We start from the raw sequence: 21,130 nt of genomic DNA, 5'->3' as shown, positions 1-21,130 counted from the left end.
TTAAATAATTTTTGTGAAAAGGTCATTGACGTATTCCTTTTGTTTTTCTACAGACCTGCACTTTATTCCATGGTGATGTGTCGTTGGCCCAAACTGCACCCAAAACAAACTTCTTCATTCGGTTCTCTAAAGAAAAGCTACTGTCTCAAAATGTCTGATAACTGATCATTGGAAAAAGAATAGGGACCTTACAGCCATTTATTGTATATACAAAAGACTACAGTAGATAAGCACAATGTTTAGAGGTGCAGAGAAAAGCATTCCTCGGGTAAACCACAAAACATTATGCCACCTACTCTTATGTACAGTGTTCGACAATCCTATACATTTACTCGCCCGGGGCGGGTGGATTTAACCCCCAGGCGAGTAAACATTGGCCCAAGCAGCACACGTGTTTTTTTTTAAATTTCCCCCGTTCGCGCTGAAATTTCCCTGCTCGCGCTTAAAAAAAAAAAAAAAAAACTCCCTACCTGACTGCTGTTTGGCGCGCGCTCCCAGGATTTGTGGGCGCGCGGCCAGGCTCTATATGAGCCCGCCCCCAACGAGCGGCCATTCTTTCTGCCCGGACATCAAGAGTAAGTACTCGCCATGCTGCGGCCCCTCTGCTCCTTCCCTGCGATCCCCCTGGTCCCTACATGGCTCCCTACTCCCCACCGCGGCAGCTCTCCTGTCCCCTCCTCCTGTCCCCGTCCCCTGCTCCTGTCCCCTTCCCCTCCTCCTGTCCCCTTCTTCTGCTCCTGTCCCCTTCCCCTCCTCCATTCCCCTGCTCCTGTCCCCTTCCCCTCCTCCTGTCCCCTGCTCCTGTTCCCTTCCCCTCCTCCTGTCCCCTGCTCTTGTCCCCTTCCCCTCCGCCTGTCCCCTGCTCCTGTCCCCTTCCCCTCCTCCTGTCCCCTGCTCCTGTCCCCTTCCCCTCCGCCTGTCCCCTGCTCCTGTCCCCTTCCCCTCCTCCTGTCCCCTGCTCCTGTTCCCTTCCCCCTCGATCCACCGATCGCTGCCCCGGGCGGGAGGTCCCCACTGCTGGCAGCCCGGTTGGCGTGCGGGGGGGGGGATTCGGCCCTCACCACGTGACTCCCACCTACCCTGCCGCCTCCCCGCCAGCTAGCTTCATGCCGCCGCGGGCTGGGGGGAAGAAGCAGTCTGCAAAGCTGCTTGGCCGCGCACTGTGAAGACATGCCGGCGAGGGGAGCAGGGTAGTGGCGGCCACTGCGGGGCTGACTGTCCCCTGGGGGATACCTCCCCAAAGCTTCCAATATGCCCGCGTGAGGTATGGGGGGGGGGTGTCGGCCTGCCCCCCCCCCCACGAGCGGGGGGTGGGTGGGGGAGGAGCGTGGTGGTGGTGCTGGTCGTGGCCTTTCCTCCCCCCCCCCCCTCCCGTGTGTGTGTGTGTGTGTGTGTGAGCAAGTGTATGTGTATGGGAGCATGTGTATGTGTGTATGTGTATGGGAGCAAGTGTATGTGTGTATGTGTATGGGAGCAAGTGTATGTGTTTATGGGAGCAAGTGTATGGGAGCAAGTGTGTATGTGTATGGGAGCAAGTGTATGTGTGTATGTGTATGGGAGCAAGTGTATGTGTGTATGTGTATGGGAGCAAGTGTATGTGTGTATGTGTATGGGAGCATGTGTATGGGAGCAAGTGTATGTGTGTATGGGAGCATGTGTATGTGTGTGACACCAGAGGTACCCCCCCCCAATCAGTCACCACCACCCCAATCAGTCACCACCCCCCCAGTCAGTCAGTCACCCCCCCAGTCAGTCACCCCCCCCCCAGTCAGTCAGTCACCCTCTCTCTGTGTATCACCCACCCTCTGTGTGTGTTACCCACCGTTTCTCCCCTCTGTGTCTCTCCCCCCACACTCTCTCTTTCCCCCACACCCTCTCTCTCCCCCACACCCTCTCTCCCCTCTCCCCCCCACACCCTCTCTCTCCCCCCCACACCCTCTCTCCCCCACACCCTCTCTCTCTCCCCCACACCCTCTCTCTCTCCCCCACATCCTCTCTCTCCCCCACACCCTCTCTCTCCCCCACACCCTCTTTCTCCCCCACACCCTCTTTCCCCCACACCCTCTCTCTCTCCCACACCCTCTCTCTCTCCCCACACCATCTCTCTCTCTCCCCCCACTCTCTCTCTCTCCCCCCACTCTCTCTCTCTCCCCCCACTCTCTCTCTCCCCCACTCTCTCTCTCTCCCCCCACTCTCTCTCTCTCTCCCCCCACTCTCTCTCCCCCCACTCTCTCTCCCCCCACTCTCTCTCTCTCTCCCCCCACTCTCTCTCTCTCTCCTCCCCCACTCTCTCTCTCCCCCCACTCTCTCTCTCCCCCCACTCTCTCTCTCCCCCCACTCTCTCTCTCTTCTCTCTCTCCCCCCACTCTCTCTCTCTTCTCTCTCTCCCCCCACTCTCTCTCTCTCTCTCTCTCCCCCCACACTCTCTCTCTCCCCCCCCCACACTCTCTCTCTCTCCCCTCCACACTCTCTCTCTCTCTCCCCCCCACACTCTCTCTCTCTCCCCCCCACACTCTCTCTCTCTCCCCCCCACACTCTCTCTCTCCCCCCCACACCCTCTCTCTCTCTCCCCCCCACTCTCTCTCTCTCCCCCCCCCACACTCTCTCTCTCCCCCACACACACTCTCTCTCTCCCCCACTCTCTCTCTCCCCCCACTCTCTCTCTCTCTCCCCCCACTCTCTCTCTCTCCCCACTCTCTCTCTCTCCCCCCACTCTCTCTCTCCCCCCACTCTCTCTCTCTCCCCCCACTCTCTCCCCCCACTCTCTCTCTCCCCCCCACTCTCTCTATCTCCCCCCCCCCCCACTCTCTCTCTCTTCTCTCTCTCTCCCCCCACTCTCTCTTTCTCCCCCCACACTCTCTCTCCCCCCCACACTCTCTCTCTCTCCCCCCCACACACTCTCTCTCTCTCCCCCACACACTCTCTCTCTCTTCCCCCCCCCCCCACACACTCTCTCTCTCTCCCCCCCACTCTCTCCCTCTATCTCTCTAACCCCCCCACACTCTGGATCTCTTATTTACCCTATATATCTTACTTGCCCTATACTACACCGAAATAACCTATACTGCTGTCTTCCAGATCTGACTCAAGCTTCACACGGAAGATATCGGAATCCCCCCTAACCCAGAAGACAGGTAGGGAACACATCCCCTCCAATGTGTAACATTGCGGGAATGAGGTACCTGGACATTGAGGGACTGCGGATCAGGTAAGATCCCAGGCGGGATTAATGCTTTAGATATTGTGAAGCGGGGACGTCCAGACACTGGTTAAGAGGTTCAGGAAACTAGTCATTCACATCTGGCTTTTATTTCTAGATGTGAAATTTACGCACACACACACGTAACAAGGCCTAATTGTAGTATAATGTAATACAATAAATACATTTATGTCAAAAATGAATGTTGTTCTGACTAGGAATTTATTAAATGTATTTTATTTATATATTTTATTTTAAAGCGGGGTTGGGGGCGGGACTAGGGTTGGGGGCGGGACTAGGGGCGGGGTTGGGGGCGGGACTAGGTGGCGAGTAGATTTTTTGGTTGGCGAGTAGATTTTTGGGTGATTTGTCGAACACTGCTTATGTATATCCAATAAATGACCCTGTGGGACTTTTTTTTTTTATTATTATTTTTTTTTTTATTAGATGTGTGCGTCTATCCTTTCATTTTTATTAAAAAAAATATTTAATGTATGAGATTCGATTTGCTCTATCATTCACTTTCTGCTTTAGGACTTTTAAATTCTTAATGACAACACTGCATTCTGGCCCATGTTTCTTAAGCGGTGCTATGTCATAATACACCTGGAGTTGGAAGATGCTGTAAGGCAGCGGTGCGCAAAGTGGGGGGTGCTGGATTTTTTGTTTTGTTTTTTAAATTAAATGCCGGGGGATCACGTGAGGCCTCTGCAACTCACTTACCGGAGTTCTGCAAAGACGCGTTGCCATGTCAACGCGCCGTCAAATGCCGCCGTGGTGTCATGCGGAGTGACGTCACGCGTCTCTCCATGGTAACGGGGTCACCCTCGCGTCTTTTGACGCCGCCATACAAGGTGAGGGGGAGCAAGCAGGAGGGCACAGCTCAAAAAGTTTGCGCTCCCCTACCGTAAGGTGTCTTCTGGCATAGCACCAATGATTAAGAATGGATCACAGTCTTTATAACTATTCCTTATCATTGTTATTCTCAATTCAATTATTTTACTTAAGATAACTGAGCGGTCACTCATTCCAGAGGACAAATTGAGGAACAGTATGTGGCAGGAGGTTGCCCCGCAGTCTTCTTGAAATTAGATTAGGGTAAGCAGCAAACAAATGTATATATACAATTTATATGTCTGTAGCCAGGGTCCCTCTGGTCCCCCTGTCTGCAGGTTTCTTTCCCCCTTGCGTGTGTGCTGCTGCAGGGGCGAGCGCGTTCCTGGGGGCTCCCAGTGGCAGCTGCGGCAGGATGCCGCCCTGTTTAATGTGTTCGCGCATGTGCGGAGGCTTGCGCGTAAGCAGAGCAATCGCGGCGGCCATGTTGAGGTTGGCGCGGGAGTTCGCGCCTGTGCCGTGCAATGCACAGAGGTTGGCAAGCATAGAGGTGGCCATTACATGTGTGCAAGAGCTCTTGGAAGTTGCGCATGCTCAGTTAAGAGTAGCGGCGGCCATTACAGCTTCAGACATGCGCAGTAAAGATCGCGCACGCGGTCCCCATAGGAAAGAGCTGTACCAAGAACTACAATTCCCAGCAGCCTCTGGGGACTGCACTTTCACCCTGGTCACAGGCAGCATTGAAGCCAATAGAGCTGGCAGCTTCTCATGCTGCAAAGTTGCAACAATGTTGTGTGCAGACAGGGTTTTGTCAGTTGGATCCAGGAAAAGATTGGGGAAGGTAGTGTAAACAGAGCAGGGCTCTGCTGTACTAGGCCAGAGAAACCCCAGGCCCAGGTAGGCCCCACTCCCCACTAGGTTAGTGGGTAAGTTCATAATTAAGGCCCCTTAGGTAGGGAACCTGCCCTAATCTGAGTCTGAGTCTTGTCACTGACACAGCTGCAGTGCTGTGGGCTCTGACAAGAAAAGACAGTGTGGCTTGCAGTGCAGCCACAGCAATTAGTTGGCAGTTTCGGGAAAGGCCCCTTTCAGTGCAAAGGGGGGTTTGCTTTCTATAGTACCCAGTTCTATGTGACATCACCGGTGCCAGTTGCACGCAGTGATCGCGGCCTGCGTCTAGGCTCAGACAGGCTCTACTACAAGAGACATTCTGTGGGTGCGACGCTCCACGAGGGAGACACCTCACCCGGAGGCGGATTCCTGTTCCTGCGTCAGACCCTTTTTGAAGAGCTTTACACCCAGGCACGGACGTGTGCCCGGGCAGGTATCTATAAGTGCACCAACTTTACCAACAGCCACTCATTTGGGGTATTGTGGGACATTTGGGACTATTGATATAACGTGTGGGGTACAAAGCCCTACGTGGTGACCGGGTAGTTGTGCCTATTAGTGTTATAGAGGGACACTGTCAATGTCATATTGTTGAAGTATGTTATGTTGTGTTATTTGCCATATAGTAAACCCTTTTAGCCATAACCTTTGGTGTGGGCTGGTTACTTTATGGAGGTTCCTATGTGAGGGCCACTCTACACTCCTAGAATCTCACATAGGTGGAGGCGCTTACAAGAAACGTTCCAGAGATTCACCCCAGGCTCTCACTAGCGGAGGCTCAGACCTCCTGTGGGCCTGACAGGTATAACGCACCACACCTGGTAACATATAGGTTCCCCATCGCATACGCCATATATGCGATTGGGTGGGGGAATACCTGTTGCATGTCAATAGTTTATAAAGTTGGTAAGACATACATTACCTTTTTTACCGATTTATCTTCTGCTACATATGTTTTTCCTTTGTGTTGTTCTCCTCCTTTCATTTCACTTATGTCTACTCGTTCCCTTTGTTCTGCTGTCTGCTCTGGAGCACTGCACCTTCTATCTTTGGATCCTTTGCTCTTTATAGAGTTTCCTGGTGCCTTGTTCACCAATTTCCTTGGTCCAGTGATGTACACACTTTTAATACCCGCATCTCCTTGCCTCTCCAACTTTGCTAAACCCACCTCTTCTGGTCCATTTTGTGGTAAGCCCTCTGTTCCCTGTTTATTGCCCTCTTGTGGGACGAGTCCATTTTGGGGGTTTGTCACTTGCTGTTCCTCGTGATATTTTTCAGATGAAATAGGCTCAGTGCTGGCATCTGGGTCATCTTGTGATCCCTGAAGACTAGATTTCTTCCCAATGTGAGTAACGCGAAATCTACAATTTCAAAGGATTGCAATCAGACAATAAATATAACTGAAGAAAATACACGTTATGAGTGTTATTTAACGTGGGCACAACAGTAGTATAATATCCTGGTTTATGCTGTATTTTTGCATTCTATTTTCTAAATTTAATTATTTCATTTACAATTTCACACAATACTGGTAAGTTTACCATCTCCAAATTGTTACTGAAATCGCTTGTCTAGCTTGTGACATAAACAAAAGATGAACTCAATTTGACCTTGTACCAAGTCATGAAAAAGACACTGATTTATGTCACTCATTATATATTTTAATTAGTACAGCTTTATACTCTGACTTGCATTTTTAATGTTGCATTTGTTACAAGAAGTCTTGTGATGCTAGCACAACTTGTCAGCGCATCGCCTATATTTCTTAATGAACTATACCTCCGACCGCTATGACTGTGAAGGAGAACTATACACATACCTGGCCACTTATATAAAGTGCTTTAAATAGCAAATATTTATATTATAAAAATGGCGGGGGATATAAAGTATTTTAATTAATCTGGTAATTCAGGGTTAACGTTCGTTAGAAATTGTGTTCAAAATACAACATTGTTTTGTCTGTGCTAATCTACAAAGAGGGCTTAATTGGGGGCTATCTCTGATGGCCCTCTAAAAGTGAAAAATGTTTAGTTTGGAAGGCTATAGACGATCGCCAGATCCTGGGCTGTTAGCCTCAAAGAAAACCGTAACATTCTTGAAATATCCAATGTGCATCACAGAGAGGTGACAAACCGGTCACCACTTAGTTGGAGGGCTTTATTAAAAATGAGGATATAATGTGATGACATCTATTGTGAAGAATAACGTTTAGATAGTTGTACTCGTTGCAAGGAGACATGCAATAAGGCCAAAGACTTGAGGTTTAGAAGGTGGCAAGGGACAGATAGCCATTTGTCACTACAATTTAGAAGCACACCAGTCAAAGTGAGTATTAATACATTCAGCAAACTCGCCTGAACCTACTGATATGACTCACGTGTGTCTAAGTATTATGGCCATAAAGTTTTAAAGCCTTTAATATATTGAGGCAGCTTTTAAACGGTACAGGACAACAGGTTTTTTTCTTTCAAGTCATAAATATCAGCCCGAGCAGATTTACGGCAGGGGTGGGCTTATGTTTTTTCAATGGGAGAAGAATGGTACATAAGTCTTAGCAAGAAGTTATTAAAATCAGAATTCAACAGAGGTGTATCTGGGATACAGACACGTGAATTTTCATCTTCTACTCCAGTGACCTCTCTGGGAAAGACCTATGACTTATGGTAACGTACAGTATATGGATTTCTGTTTATGTTTAGCCTTTTATTTTAAGAAACTGGTCTACATTTATTGGAACTATGTTCTTGCATTAATCTTTTTCTGTAATCTAAGCACTGTATTTAAAATATATATATATATATATATATATATATATATATATATATATATATATATATATATATATATAAATATAAACAAAACTTTAATAAGTGATGCTTTGGGCTCTGAATGAACTGTTTGCACGCTTTGTATAGAGAGTAAAGTAGATTTTCGGACACATTTTGCTACAACAGAATTTTGTGCGTTAAGTTCATAGCTTTTCTTTATTAAACAGAGACCAGAGGCTCTGTATATTTTTCTAATATCTTTTACCTCTGGTGGTGACAGCGGCTAGATATGATTGCAATCGAGTAAGCGGTTAATATTAACTAATTGAAAGTACCTTGCCGAGGAGAAAGGTGAGTTTGCTAGACTAGCTGTGTGTATTAACCCTGGTTGCATATATGTCACGTGCTGACAAGTGTGCTGTTCGTGACAGATGGTATATTGGAATGGAGTTGGTGGAAATATTACTCATTTGAGGGACCTTTGCGGAAAGTGAAAAGTGGGTCAGCTAGTTTGCTGTGTATTAATCCTTGTCCAATATGCAGGTCACGTGCTCACAGGTGTGCCGTACATGACAGTTACCACCGCTTAATTATATTTTTTTATAAGCATCCATTTGCTACATTAGCTCAAAGGAAAAAAGGATATTGTTTATCTTGTTTGCTGCATCCCAGTGACAACTGTACATGACCCTTTCAGTTCATCCAAGGACCAAGAAAAGGGAGTGGTAGAATATTTAACATGTAAGGAGACAAACTTGGTAAGATATGACAGCTTTGAAAAATTATTTTAAAATTACTAGTCTGATTTTTGTTTTTAAGAAATTGATTACAAAAGTTAAGGGCCATATTAACCAGAAAATGCTATCCAATCACACACTTTCCATGTCGTAAGACGCCTTGTGGCGCCCAAGTGAATGAACCATAAAGCGCCATATTTACCAAGCCGTGTGAATGAAAAGACCCCTTTCATTCCATTAACTTGAATGGACCGTAGGTGGCCATAATTACTAAGCCATGCTGGACGGTGTCTTATGGAGTAACACTGCTTGGTCAATATGGCTCTAAACTTATTATCTTTACACTCTGTCATTAGTTCATTTTGGCTCTATGTAGAATTGCCGCTTTAGCCGTTTCTGTGGAACGAGGAGTGTAGTCATTAAGAAATATAAAGGGGAGTACCTTCCAACAGAGAAGACTGTGACCTCTCCAGGATGTATCTTTCCCCTGCTGTCCTTGGATCTGCCCATACGGTGTAACAGGCTTCTCTTCTTGCGAGTACAGTGGATACAGGGCGCGTGGGTTGATCCGAGGTGCACCGTGTGATGGTGAGGAGGACCAGCATCTTGGCTCTCACGGTGTGGACATAGACTAACAAACAAGGAGGTATGGAGAAGATGTAAATCCATACTATACTCTTATTCCCCTTCAGTAATTCAAACATTGGTAAGACTGTCTCTGATCAAACCAGTGATCAAACTGGGATGGTATGATGGTACTAAGGACCCCTACTTTTTTTTTTTTTTTTAATCCCACAGTTTAAATAATTTTTTTGGGACACCTGCTGCCCTCTTATTGTAGCTCTTTTATAACAAAATTCAATTTTTCTGTATTTAAACACAGTACTATAAATTTTGTATTGCACTTTAATCAGAAGCCACAACATTGTCTTAATCGCTTTGCTACCAGGGGCTCCTGCAAAGTAGAACCAAACACATTATTTTTGCTAGCATGTTTAATTTTATTTATTTATTTTGTCCTTTTGAAGTGAAACACCTACAGTGTTTTCATGGGAAAAAATCCTTGCATTGTAACGAAAAACCGTAACGTGGCCATCGCGCTCGCACATATAACCACATTTTCCAGGCCGCACGGAGGTTACACTACAGTATATGCATGCGCAGAAGAAGAGGTTGTGGGCCGCAGTGCGCATGCACAGAACCCAATAGTCACCCCCCTACATTCGCATATGCGCAGTGGCTGCCGGGCTCGCCGCACTTGCGCAGCAGCCACCGGCTTGGAGCGCCGCTCATGCGCAGGAGCACCAGCAACTCAGCTTGAGACAGAGGCACGAGAGGCAACAGAGTCATAAGAGGCACCAGAGTCAGACACACACACCAGAGGCACAAAAAAGCACACCAGAGACACACAGACACACGCACACACACAGAGGCACACAGAGGCACACACACAGACAGTTAGTAAACTATTGAAGTGCAAATAGCTAAAACAGAGGTTTGTGCCGATCATGCGTGTTCTAAGTCAAACTTCTTTGCGTTTTGTCACTGACATTGCGTTTTGAATTTTAATTAAAATATACCATCACAAATACAATATCTGTGGCAAAACAGTGACCAAAGACAAAGAAGTTTCACTTAAAATGGGCGTGCTCAGCACACACAACTTTTTTTGTAACATGTTGATTGTAGCCTTAAAAGCAGCAATCTCAGGAAAAATATAAATGTTTATATTATTGGAATCGGGGGACAGCTCTACTTTGTGTCAGGGACTCTCAGTTTTCAAGATACATTTTTTTTATGTCACTGCATCTCAGTGATAACATAATCAGTCTGATACAGTCTGATACTGTACACTGGCGACACACTTTATTCGAGCTCGGCTAGTCCCACGAATTCGGGTATACCCGGGTGTATTGAGGTTTGTGACTGTTTTCTGCCCGAGTGCATTGGGTTATTTTCCAGGCAGGGATTGAAGCATTTTATTCCCGCTGGCTGCAATACTGCACAGTATATATATATATACTGCATTACAATTCATGAATTTATGCCATCTGGTAGACACGCGAAGCATTGCAGCCTATTAAATCCTAATCATTATCATTTAACAGATCAGCCGCACGTCAGCCAGGCATGAACCCAGGCTGGGAAGGCAAATGCAACGGGGCTTGTCAGAGGTGAGGAGCGGCGCATTCCAGTTATCTGCCAGGTACATACTGGGTATTTGCTCGAATAAAGTGTGTCGGTGCAGTACATAAACTTTTCCTTTCAAAGGGCCAAAAAACGAGTGGAAAAATATTTAACATATAAGGAGACAAACATGATCGGATATGACAGCATTAAAAAATAATTTAAAAAAGTTATACTAGTCTGATTTTAGTTTTTAAGAAATTGATTGCAAAAGTTACTGTAAGTGCCATATTTACCAGGAAGAGCTACCCGATAACACACTTTCCATGTTGGAAGACGCCTTATGGCCCCCAAGTGAATAGACCAAGAAGTCAATTTTTGGTGCCAATGCATCCAATTGTAAAATCCAATATGGCCAATATCAGCCAATAGGAAGCTGCAACCGATGACGTTGTGGCTTCCCATTGGCTCATGGATGCTGTGAGATTTCATGGCCACATTGTTTTCCAAGGATGGAGCATCAACATCAATTTATTCGCTAGTATTTATCTCTGCAATCGGTGGGTCCCCAGTGTTGAAAATAGTACGGTTCAGCACCAGAGGACCTCCTGTTTGTAATTATGTAAAAATAATAATACAGTAATAATAATATATTCCCTGGTGAGATTGATGTTTTAAGATATGTTTCTGAGCTGGTTTTAATCTAACTTTGAAAGGTATTTTTTTTTTATTGCCTGGCTGCAAAATGCTCTTAACATTTGAGTTTTATTTTCTCATTACAGAAAGGCAGAACATCATCAACGTACATTAAGCAGCTGGTATACTGATACTTCCTGTCTCTCAATGTAACTAAGGCATAGCTGCACTAAATTCTACGAAATGAGGGAACATAAAGTGACGTTACTTAAAATTGGAACAGACGTTATGTTCCCTGACTTAGCAATGGATCGACAAAGCTAGTTATATGCAAAAATAATTAGCCGTTACTAGGCTCATTGGCATTGGGGTAAAATCATGTTATTTCAGGGTAAAAACTGTTATCTTAAAATAGCATAACAACATAACATGATATTACTCCTACCCTTACACTACATGATAAAAGGTCATTTTACTGGCATGAAAATTGCTGCAATTTTCTCCTAAATGTTTATTTTAGCATTTCTAATGATGATTGGAATATGGAATATGATTTTTTCCCCCCCACAAAATGCCAAAAAAGTCTAAATTCCAATAGTTTTGTTATTCTAGAAAGACTGTTTCAGAAACTAATGTGGCGAATGCAGAAAAATGAAAATACATGAAGTACGCCGTTTTCAGTGGTGCAAATACAAAAAACAATTGCACAAACTTGTCGCTGTTACACAAAGATTTATGAACTGGGACAAAATCAAACATCTTTAACTCGTAAGATATACATTTTTACCCTGTTCTTGATACTTTGTGATTTTGGGAGTGACCCTAGGAGGAATTAGTAACAAATTACAAATGATAATGAAATATCAAATTCTGCTTCGCTCTGCATAATTATTTCTCCCATATTTGCTAAAAAAAACTCTGCTTGGTCTGTAGTAGTTTAAACCACTTTAAGGAACACATTTACATGATTTAAAAAAAAGTGTTTTACATCTCATACAGTCATAAGTAAAAAAAGAGCGCCAAAACAAACTTTTTTGGCAATGATACTCGGACCCCAAAGTGCAGAAGTGGCCAACTCCAGACCTCAAGGGCCACCAACAGGTCAGGTTTTAAGGATACCCCTACTTGAGTACAGGTGGCTTATGTTGACTGTGTCACTTATTGCCATAGTGTTGGCTACAGTATTTAGTTAAAACAAGTAATGCTGCCTTACCCATTCAGTGACAAAGGTTGTTGCAATGTACCATTGCCAATTTAAATGGTTGTATCTTTTTAATCAGGTGTGCTTTAACATGAATTAACTTATAAGAAAAGCTATGTGTCATGCTGGATAGCCTCACCTGGGGACAGCTGGCACTTCCCCTTCGGTGTCACCCAACATCTGCTTTAGTGCTTCTGCATTTGCTAAGACATAGAGGAGATGAGTGTCATCACGAATGTCCTCATACTCTGATAAATGCTTTCAAATGCCTGAAACAAGACTTAGACACCAACCTTCATTCTGAATGATGCACTTGACTATGCGCTCAACAGTGTCTTCATTGGAGATCTCCTCTGTATCTATATGAGAGGAGGAAAGCCACAACATGGTGATTTATACACAGGGGAGACGGGAGAAATTCGGAAACATCAACAAAAGAGATGCCCCAAACCAAAATAATTATCATCTGAAGCATTCTCCCTATACAATAAGTAAAGAATCCATATAATAAACCCACTGAGCACTTAACGGATAATAAAATATTTATGCAAAGTGATGCATACAAATTGGGTGCATTCACCCTCAGGGTGCTAATCACTGAATTATATTTGAATCGGTTATATTGTATTATAGTAATCATATTTTATTTCCTTTCATTGACTTAACAACCTATTTCAAGAGCTACTGTACAGCAGGGGTACTCAAGCTTTCCCTGATCACAGAGCACCTAATGTTGATGATAATTTGGAGGACCACCTAATATTCATTTAGGTACTTAGTTCTGTTGATCAGACACACATCTATATATGAAACAGAAAAATTAGATACAAGCGCAGATGGGGAAACAGTGAATTCAAGGTCTAACTAAGTATAACCACAAGCCCCTAAGGCAAAATCACAACCAGTCTGTGATTGATATACTGTAGATAAACGTTCCATTGGAGAGGACTCCTAAAAATAAGAAGAAAAAGGCAAAAATGGTATGATAGGATTTATGCATGCAAAGGTGAACAGCTACTCACAATATAGTAGTGTAATTCAGCATAATGTATAGAATCTCGGTGCTGCGGTCAAGGTCGATGTCGCCGTCTCTGCCTCCACACTGGGTCACAAGCGTTTCATTTTTGAAGAAACTTCATCAGAGGCATCTGAATTCACCTGATGAAGTTTATTACAAAACACGTAGGGTTAACTTGTGTTGCCTGCTGCGCTGCATACCATATACACTATTGAAGTGTTCACCAAAAGACTCTGCGTGTCTTTTGCCTATCCGGTACACGGATGCTTCGGCTCCCGTCTACGTCATCGGGTGGTGACGAGCAGGGGAAAAAAACGCGAATGTTTGATCCCTGGATTCCGTCAGCTGTTCAAGTTTGCACCAGTGTGGAGGCAGAGACGCTGACGTTAACCACGACTGCAGCACCAACATTCTATACAGTATGCTGAATTACACTGCTACATTGTGAGTAGCTGTTCACCTTTGCGTGCATAAATCCTATCATGCCCCTGAGGAAGTTGCTTGCCAGCGACGAAACGCGTAGAGCTGTTCTGATTGGTGGTTCCGGTAGTGGTCATTTGACATGCTGCGTCTAGCCCCGCTCCCCGATCACAGACAACTTGGGAATCCACTGCTTAGCTGTGTGTCGCGTACACATCAGCTGCTGAACACCGAGTGTGCTCTTTTTCATGGTGCCACCAGAGCCCTTCCCCTGGGACACTGAATAACATCACAACTGAGCCCAGACTGGAGGTTGCAGCAGGGAGGTGATTCTGGTTCCAGTGTGTTCCTACAGTCACAGCAGTGCAGAGATTCCTACCTGTTATCAGATTTTTCTACTATGCGATTTTAACACATTTGTTTGTGAGTGTGCATGTTTAAGGTTTTTATCAACCTAAAATATGTATTAAACGGTAATACACTATGGCGCATGCGCTTCTGCTTTTTGTTTTTTTAGATCACCTGGAACTTGGTTTATTCCAAAGATGCTGCTCAGACCCCAGGAATTATTTGGGCCGTCTACCCTTTATCTTTTTTTCAACTGACCTGGGCTTTGTTGTAATGATCAATATGTCCTTCTGCTTTAGGATACTATTGTTTGTACAGCTTTTTAGTGCTGATTATCTGTCTTTTCTGTATGTATGTATGTATGTATGTATGTATAATCATCATCAGCCTTTAATAGTAACATCAATCCAGTGGTTTGTAGAAGGGGTTTCACTGACCACAACCCATCTTTAGGTACTACTAGCGTTTTAGGGACTACAGTTTGGGAACCCCTGAGTTACAGTATTGCAGGATTGTAATGATTAGTTAATTCACTGAAGAGCATCATTCGTGGAAAACTACTATATACTATTATTTAATATACTGACATTCATAACCTAACCTGGTAATGTTTTAGATGTCAACCTGAACAAGTGTAGGCAGTCTAGGTTTTTTTAACCCATGCGCAGAAAGGTAAATAAATCGAATTGCATGAACGTTTCCCATTTTATCTTGATCAAGTGTGTGAATTTCTTATCAATGTAAAATAATAATGTAGGATAAGCAAAAAAAATCCACCATTGTGATGTTCCTTATTTAGCCCTGATCACTGCAACTATGCAATGGACATACTGTAGCATTTTTCTTCTTTCAATTACCTGTGAGCTCCTAAATATAGGTTGTGAAATGAGACTGCACCTTTAACATCACTCGGTATGGACTTACAAGAACGTGTTTCTCTGCCCCATGCACTGCTACTCACTCTCTTCACTTAGACCTTCCTTGGATTCTGGGTCCAGATCCTCTGGAGACGTGCGGCACCGGTAGCCTTTCTTCTTCAGGATATGGCAGATAAGAATTCCAACAAGTCCTGTGATGAAGAAGACTATAACCAGCAGGAATAGCATGTACGGGCTCTGCTGGGGGTCGGCCTCCTCACTGTCCATGCTGATCTCTTTTGCCATGTTGATCTGTGGTTCGGGAAAGAAAATACATTTGTTGAATTGTTATCCTTGTCTGTATTCCTTTTCAGGTAGCAACAACTTTTAATGGCCCACTCTGATTTATTTTTTATTTTAGTAGATGTAGAAGTAGAAGAGGTGTATGGGCTCTACCAGCCTTATATATGTTAATGTAGAAATACACAAATAACTGATGTTCAGACAGTTTGAACTAAAAGAAATCATGAAAAGATATTGGCTCATACTTAAGCATCAGGTGTCTGCCACAAGACACCTTACAGCCTATTTACTTGACTGGAAGATGTCTTATGGTAGAAGATTACTAGTAAATATCGCCCACTATGCTTACCAATATTGTGTGTGTGTGTGTGTGTATATATGTGTGTATGTAATATATAAATAATATTTTTTTTAAATGGCCTGCTCTCAAGAGAACAGATAAAACTAGCACTGGACACTTATACAGTAAGTAAAACAATGTTTGCTTTATTGGTCACAAATCTATATGTTAGATCCCTAATGGGACTTTCTTCAGGGGTATGTTTTTCTCTGTCTCTGTGTCTCTCTCACTCTCTGTTGAGAGAGAGCGAGATTAAAAAGAGAACCAAGAGTTTACATTTTTATTAACAGCTCTCTGAAGTTGGCTGCCAACGACTTCATTACTCCTGGGTCATTTCAGGCTATTCTAAATAGTCCAATTTATTTCAAAGCAGCTGAAACCAGAAGTTGTTCCGTGGCCATGTTTAAAAAAATATGTTGAATATTTATTTTAAATATAATACCTACTCTCATGGTGGGCTTCTGCACTAAACTTTGTAATACAAAAGTATGGGGGCTCTATATAAAGAAGATGTGCATGTTGCACTAGATGTGCTAGATATTAGAGTTCACCTTGGAGTGAAAACAATAAAGGATAAACTGTGGGAGAACAGATTCTGGTGGTAAAGTCATATGAGACTGTGACCAGATGACTACGTAGGTAATGTCACCGGATGGATGCAAGCGGATGGGAGGTGAAGGATGGGATGACCCGTGAGAACATGAAAATATATACAATAATAAGGGAGAATATGTAGGTGTGTGGCATGTCAAATGAGGTAGCTTGGGATCAAACGATGTGGAGAATGAGAACTGGACATGTGGACCCCAGACCTGCGACAAACGCTAGGATGAAGCAGAATATCTTGGAGCAAAATTGACACAAAGTATGAAAATGTAATCTCGTTCTCTTTGCTTCATGGTACAAGTTGTTCGCTTCAATTTTTGCTTCACGTGTATCAGCTTGCGATTTCAGGAGTGTTTTAACATTAGGAGTTAGATGATGCACATGTTATAATGAGATGGATCAAATGCTGTACTTCAGTGGATCACTTTTTCCCAGCTTGATCTGTGTCGAACAATTCACCAAGTTTATGGCCACAAGCATGTACGTTGTTGGCGAGCCAATAAGTGCTAGTGATATAATGCTGAGGTGGACAAAGCTTGGAAGGAACATGTTTTTCACTGTTACGACCCCATGATGTTGCCAAGAATAATTTACTAAAAGAAGTTGCATTTTAATCTCCAATGTTTGTTTAAAAGTGTTCAGCGGTTTCAGTATTTACCTACAGTATTTTTATTGAAAAAATTACCCGTTTTTTTCCATCTAATTCCGTTTTTACCAATCTACATAATGTTAGTGTCCTTCATCTTATTAAAGTATTCACTATAGTAAAAAGTGTAAAAATTTCCTGTAGCCAAAAAGTACAAAACACATTGAACAGAACAGCATAGTTAATATTGTGCTATGATTGGCTCACGTACGTGATAAGGAGATGCTGCTCACCTACAGTAGAGGCAACTCTTATTCGAACAAAAACCAGTGGCAATTCCCCAAAAAACCCAGGAAACACCCAGGTACATTCTGAATACATGCCTTAAACTTTCCTTAAACTAGCCCCAGCATTTCTGCATTGATTAATGGCCTATCAGATTAACAGCGGGGGTCCCTGGCAGTCCCATTCAAACTGAATTGGACTGCCAGGGATCCCTGCTGTGTTAATCCTATGGGTCGTTAGTCAATGCAGAAATGCCTTAAACGTGCCTCAAACTAGCCCAGAACATACCCAGCACATACCCAGCACATACCCAGAATGTAACCCGGCTAGTTTACGGCAAATGTTAGAATAAGCGTTGCCTCTACTGTATTTTGCTTCAGGCTCTGGTTTGGCGCGACCGGAGGTAAAAAGGTCAAATGTGTATGAATTACATTTTTCTTTTTCACAATTCTTTCCAATTTCTAACTTTCTTTTTTATGTTTTATACTTGATTTCATTCCGGTTTTAATGTATAGAAAATAAACACCCCAAAATTCCAAGAATTTATTTTCGAAATAAAAAAAAGAAACCGCGTGTAGCCCTACCTTTGGGGACTACTAGTTAGCACAAGGGGTTAAAAACCTTAATGGGTTAACTGTGTGGGATCACTCAGGTTACTCCCCTCCCCATCATGTGATGTAGGATGACTATGCAGAATAGGGAATCCACTCTTTTGTATGTCTTGTGACCAGTTATGTCACTATAGTGAGATAGAAGGGTATAAATAAATCCTCCCTATATTCTAGAAACAGGTTTCTCAGAGTTCAGTGCAGATTTGTGTGTGAGCAGTGCACAGCCAAAATAGGGTGATAGCAGGTCTGGCAAAAAAATCTTTATTAAATGGTCATAAAAACGGAAGGTTGCAACCTTCAACGCGTTTCGTGCAGTCAAAATGCACTTTATCAAGAAGTTAGTTTTAACATGGTACTGACAATGTTTATATAGCAGCTGCCTGCAGGTTTGGCGCCAAAAAATCAAATCAGTGACTTTATTATTGATTACAAATTGACCTCAGCTTCGCTGCGCAAGCGCTATGCAGATCAACCACTTACTGAGTGATGCTCCGATTGGTCTGCTCCCCACCCACCATCGGTGACACGCACCTAAGGGGCAATGGAGGGCGAACCATCGCGAGATGCGGCTCAAGCAAGCTGCGTTCGCTCGCGCATACAATTCTCAGAGTTCAGACTGAAGCCTCACCGTGAGTCCTGTAAATAGGTTTGTGTTTTAAAGATACCTGGTCGCCGTTTAATGTTTTTAGTAAAGCAGAAAAATGGGGGGGCGGGGGGGAAAAGCTCATAGAAAAAAACCTGCATGTGTAGTCAAAACCACAGTCCAAAATAAAAAAGCTACAGGATCACTTCCAATATTGAGAACAAAAAAGTTCTACTTTTATTTGCTGTTAAATTCTCATTTATTTTCAGGAACATGGGAGAAACACGTTTCAGGTCCTACATGGACCTTTCATCAGGTCACAAGTAAACTTCCGATGCAATATGCACGAATGAGGGAGGCAGTACACGGAGTGACGTGATACTGATCCCTGAGGACAGAATATTCCCACCATAGGCCAACTTAAGATGGGGCACTATTGATTGATTGCCAATCTAACTATTACTAAGGGAAACAAGCATAAGTACCTGCCCAGCATAGGAGTGAGAGCTACCAGTGGAAGAAGTACAGGCATACCCCACATTAACGTACGCAATGGGACCGGAGCATGTATGTAAAGCGAAAATGTACTTAAAGTGAAGCACTACCTTTTTCCCACTTATCGATGCATGTACTGTACTGCAATCGTCATATACGTGCATAATTGATGTAAATAAGGCATTTGTAACAGGCTCTATAGTCTCCCCACTTGCGCACAGCTTCGGTACAGGTAGGGAGCCGGTATTGCTGTTCAGGACGTGCTGACTGGCGCATGCGTGAGCTACCGTTTGCCTATTTAGCGAGATGTACTTACTCGCGAGTGTACTTAAAGTGAGTGTACTTAAACCGGGGTATGCCTGTACAGAGTAACCATATTATTTACCACCAGTTAATGGCTAAAGTGAAGTCTGTTTTGGTATTGCACACATTATAAACGGATGTGAATAAAGCTCTTGTTTGTACTATAAAAGTTCCTCGCACCCATCATTATTCTATCTGCATATCCATGCCCAGCCTGCACCAACCCAGCACCCTGAACAGGTATGAGAGACTAAGCACGGCAGTGTGTGTCTGTGTGTGTATATGTATGTATGTATATATATATACAGCTAAACCCCGTTATAACGCGCCTCGTTATACCGCGATTCGGTTATAACACGGTTTTCCCGTGGCTCCCGTTTTAAAAAAAAAAAAAACTCACTGCACACACACTGCTCATTGCTCACACTGCCACACTGCACACACACTGCACACTGCACACACACTGCTCATTGCTCACACTGACACACTGCACACACTCACTGCACACACACTGCTCATTGCTCACACTGCCACACTGCACACACACTGCACACTGCACACACACTGCTCATTGCTCACACTGACACACTGCACACACACTGACACACTGCACACACTCACGCACACTCACACACACTCACACACACTTACGCACACTTACGCACACTCACGCACACTCACACACACACACACACACACACACACACACTTAGACACTCACAGACACTCACAGACACTTACACACACACTCAGACACTTACACACACTCACAGACACTTACACACACTCACACACACTTAGACACACTTAGACACACTTAGACACTCACAGACACTCACACACACTTACACACACACTCAGACACTTACACACACTCACAGACACTTACACACACTCACACACACTTAGACACTCACAGACACTCACACACACTTACACACACACTCAGACACTCACAGACACTCACAGACACTCACACACACTTACAGACACTCACACACACTTACACACACACTCAGACACTTACACACACTCACAGACACTTACACACACTCACACACCCATATATACACACACACACACACACACACTTTCTCTCCCATATATACATACACACACACTCTCTCACTCTACACAGACGGGGGGTGGGGTCGGAGCAGAGGAAAGGCCGCGACCAGCACCACCACCCGCTCCCCCCCCTCCTCCCGCGCAGGCAGCGGGAGCACCGGGGACAGCGGTGGAGAGAAGAAACCCCCCGCTACAACCTCCATGCAGGCAGCATGGTTCTGAGGTAAGCGGCGACCTGAGGGACATCCCCACTCCCATCTCCTGCCCCGCGGGCTGTCCCGCGGTGACAGGGTGAAGCGGGGACAGGAGAGACATCCCCGCTCCCATCTCCTGCCCCGCGGCCTGTCCCGCGGTGACAGGGTGAAGCGGGGACAGGAGAGACATCCCCGCTCCCATCTCCTGCCCCGCGGCCTGTCCCGCGGTGACAGGGTGAAGCGGGGACAGGAGAGACATCCCCGCTCCCATCTCCTGCCCCGCGGCCTGTCCCGCGGTGACAGGGGGAAGCGGGGACAGGAGGGACATCCCCGCTCCCATCTCCTGCCCCGCGGCCTGTCCCGCGGTGACAGGGGGAAGCGGGGAGCGGAGGGACATGCCCGCTCCCATCTCCTGTCCCGCGGGATGAATATGCGCTAAAGCGCGGCGGCCATTTTTTTTTCTCGCGACCCCGTTAGTAACGCGGTGGTCTCGGGGTGGACCCCGAGACCCGCGTTATAACGGGGTTTAGCTGTATATGTAAAACACACAAAAAGGTGTGTTGCTCAACACAAATATATGTGGTTAACTCAGGCTCTAAATAATACTGACTAATTAATTTGGTAAAAATAAATTGATCCAAAAACAAGTCAGTTTAAATATAAGGTAAAGAGCCTAATGGTGCTAGGGGGTAGAGTGTTAACTGAAGACAGCCTTCATGA

The 21,130-nt window shown here is 44.7% G+C and overlaps 1 protein-coding gene across 2 annotated transcripts in view; it reads right to left on the bottom strand.

The window, feature by feature from the left end:
* Nucleotides 1-21,130, bottom strand: part of RELL2 (RELT like 2) — a 48,355-nt gene that overhangs the window by 5,988 nt on the left and 21,237 nt on the right. For both annotated transcript variants that reach the window (XM_075601999.1, XM_075602000.1), the window contains exons 2-6: nucleotides 15,141-15,348; nucleotides 12,687-12,752; nucleotides 12,533-12,596; nucleotides 8,872-9,060; nucleotides 5,847-6,285 (exon numbers count right to left, since the gene is read on the bottom strand). In XM_075601999.1, coding sequence (XP_075458114.1) covers nucleotides 5,847-6,285; nucleotides 8,872-9,060; nucleotides 12,533-12,596; nucleotides 12,687-12,752; nucleotides 15,141-15,342 — 960 coding nt within the window. In that variant the 5' untranslated portion in view covers nucleotides 15,343-15,348. The remainder of the gene's footprint in view (nucleotides 1-5,846; nucleotides 6,286-8,871; nucleotides 9,061-12,532; nucleotides 12,597-12,686; nucleotides 12,753-15,140; nucleotides 15,349-21,130) is intronic.

This window comes from Ascaphus truei, chromosome 5 (assembly GCF_040206685.1).
Source record: "Ascaphus truei isolate aAscTru1 chromosome 5, aAscTru1.hap1, whole genome shotgun sequence".
In the NCBI taxonomy this organism is placed as follows: Eukaryota; Metazoa; Chordata; class Amphibia; order Anura; family Ascaphidae; genus Ascaphus; species Ascaphus truei.
Note: the sequence above shows the minus strand (reverse complement) of the source record. Positions and strands in the feature narration are given on the sequence as shown.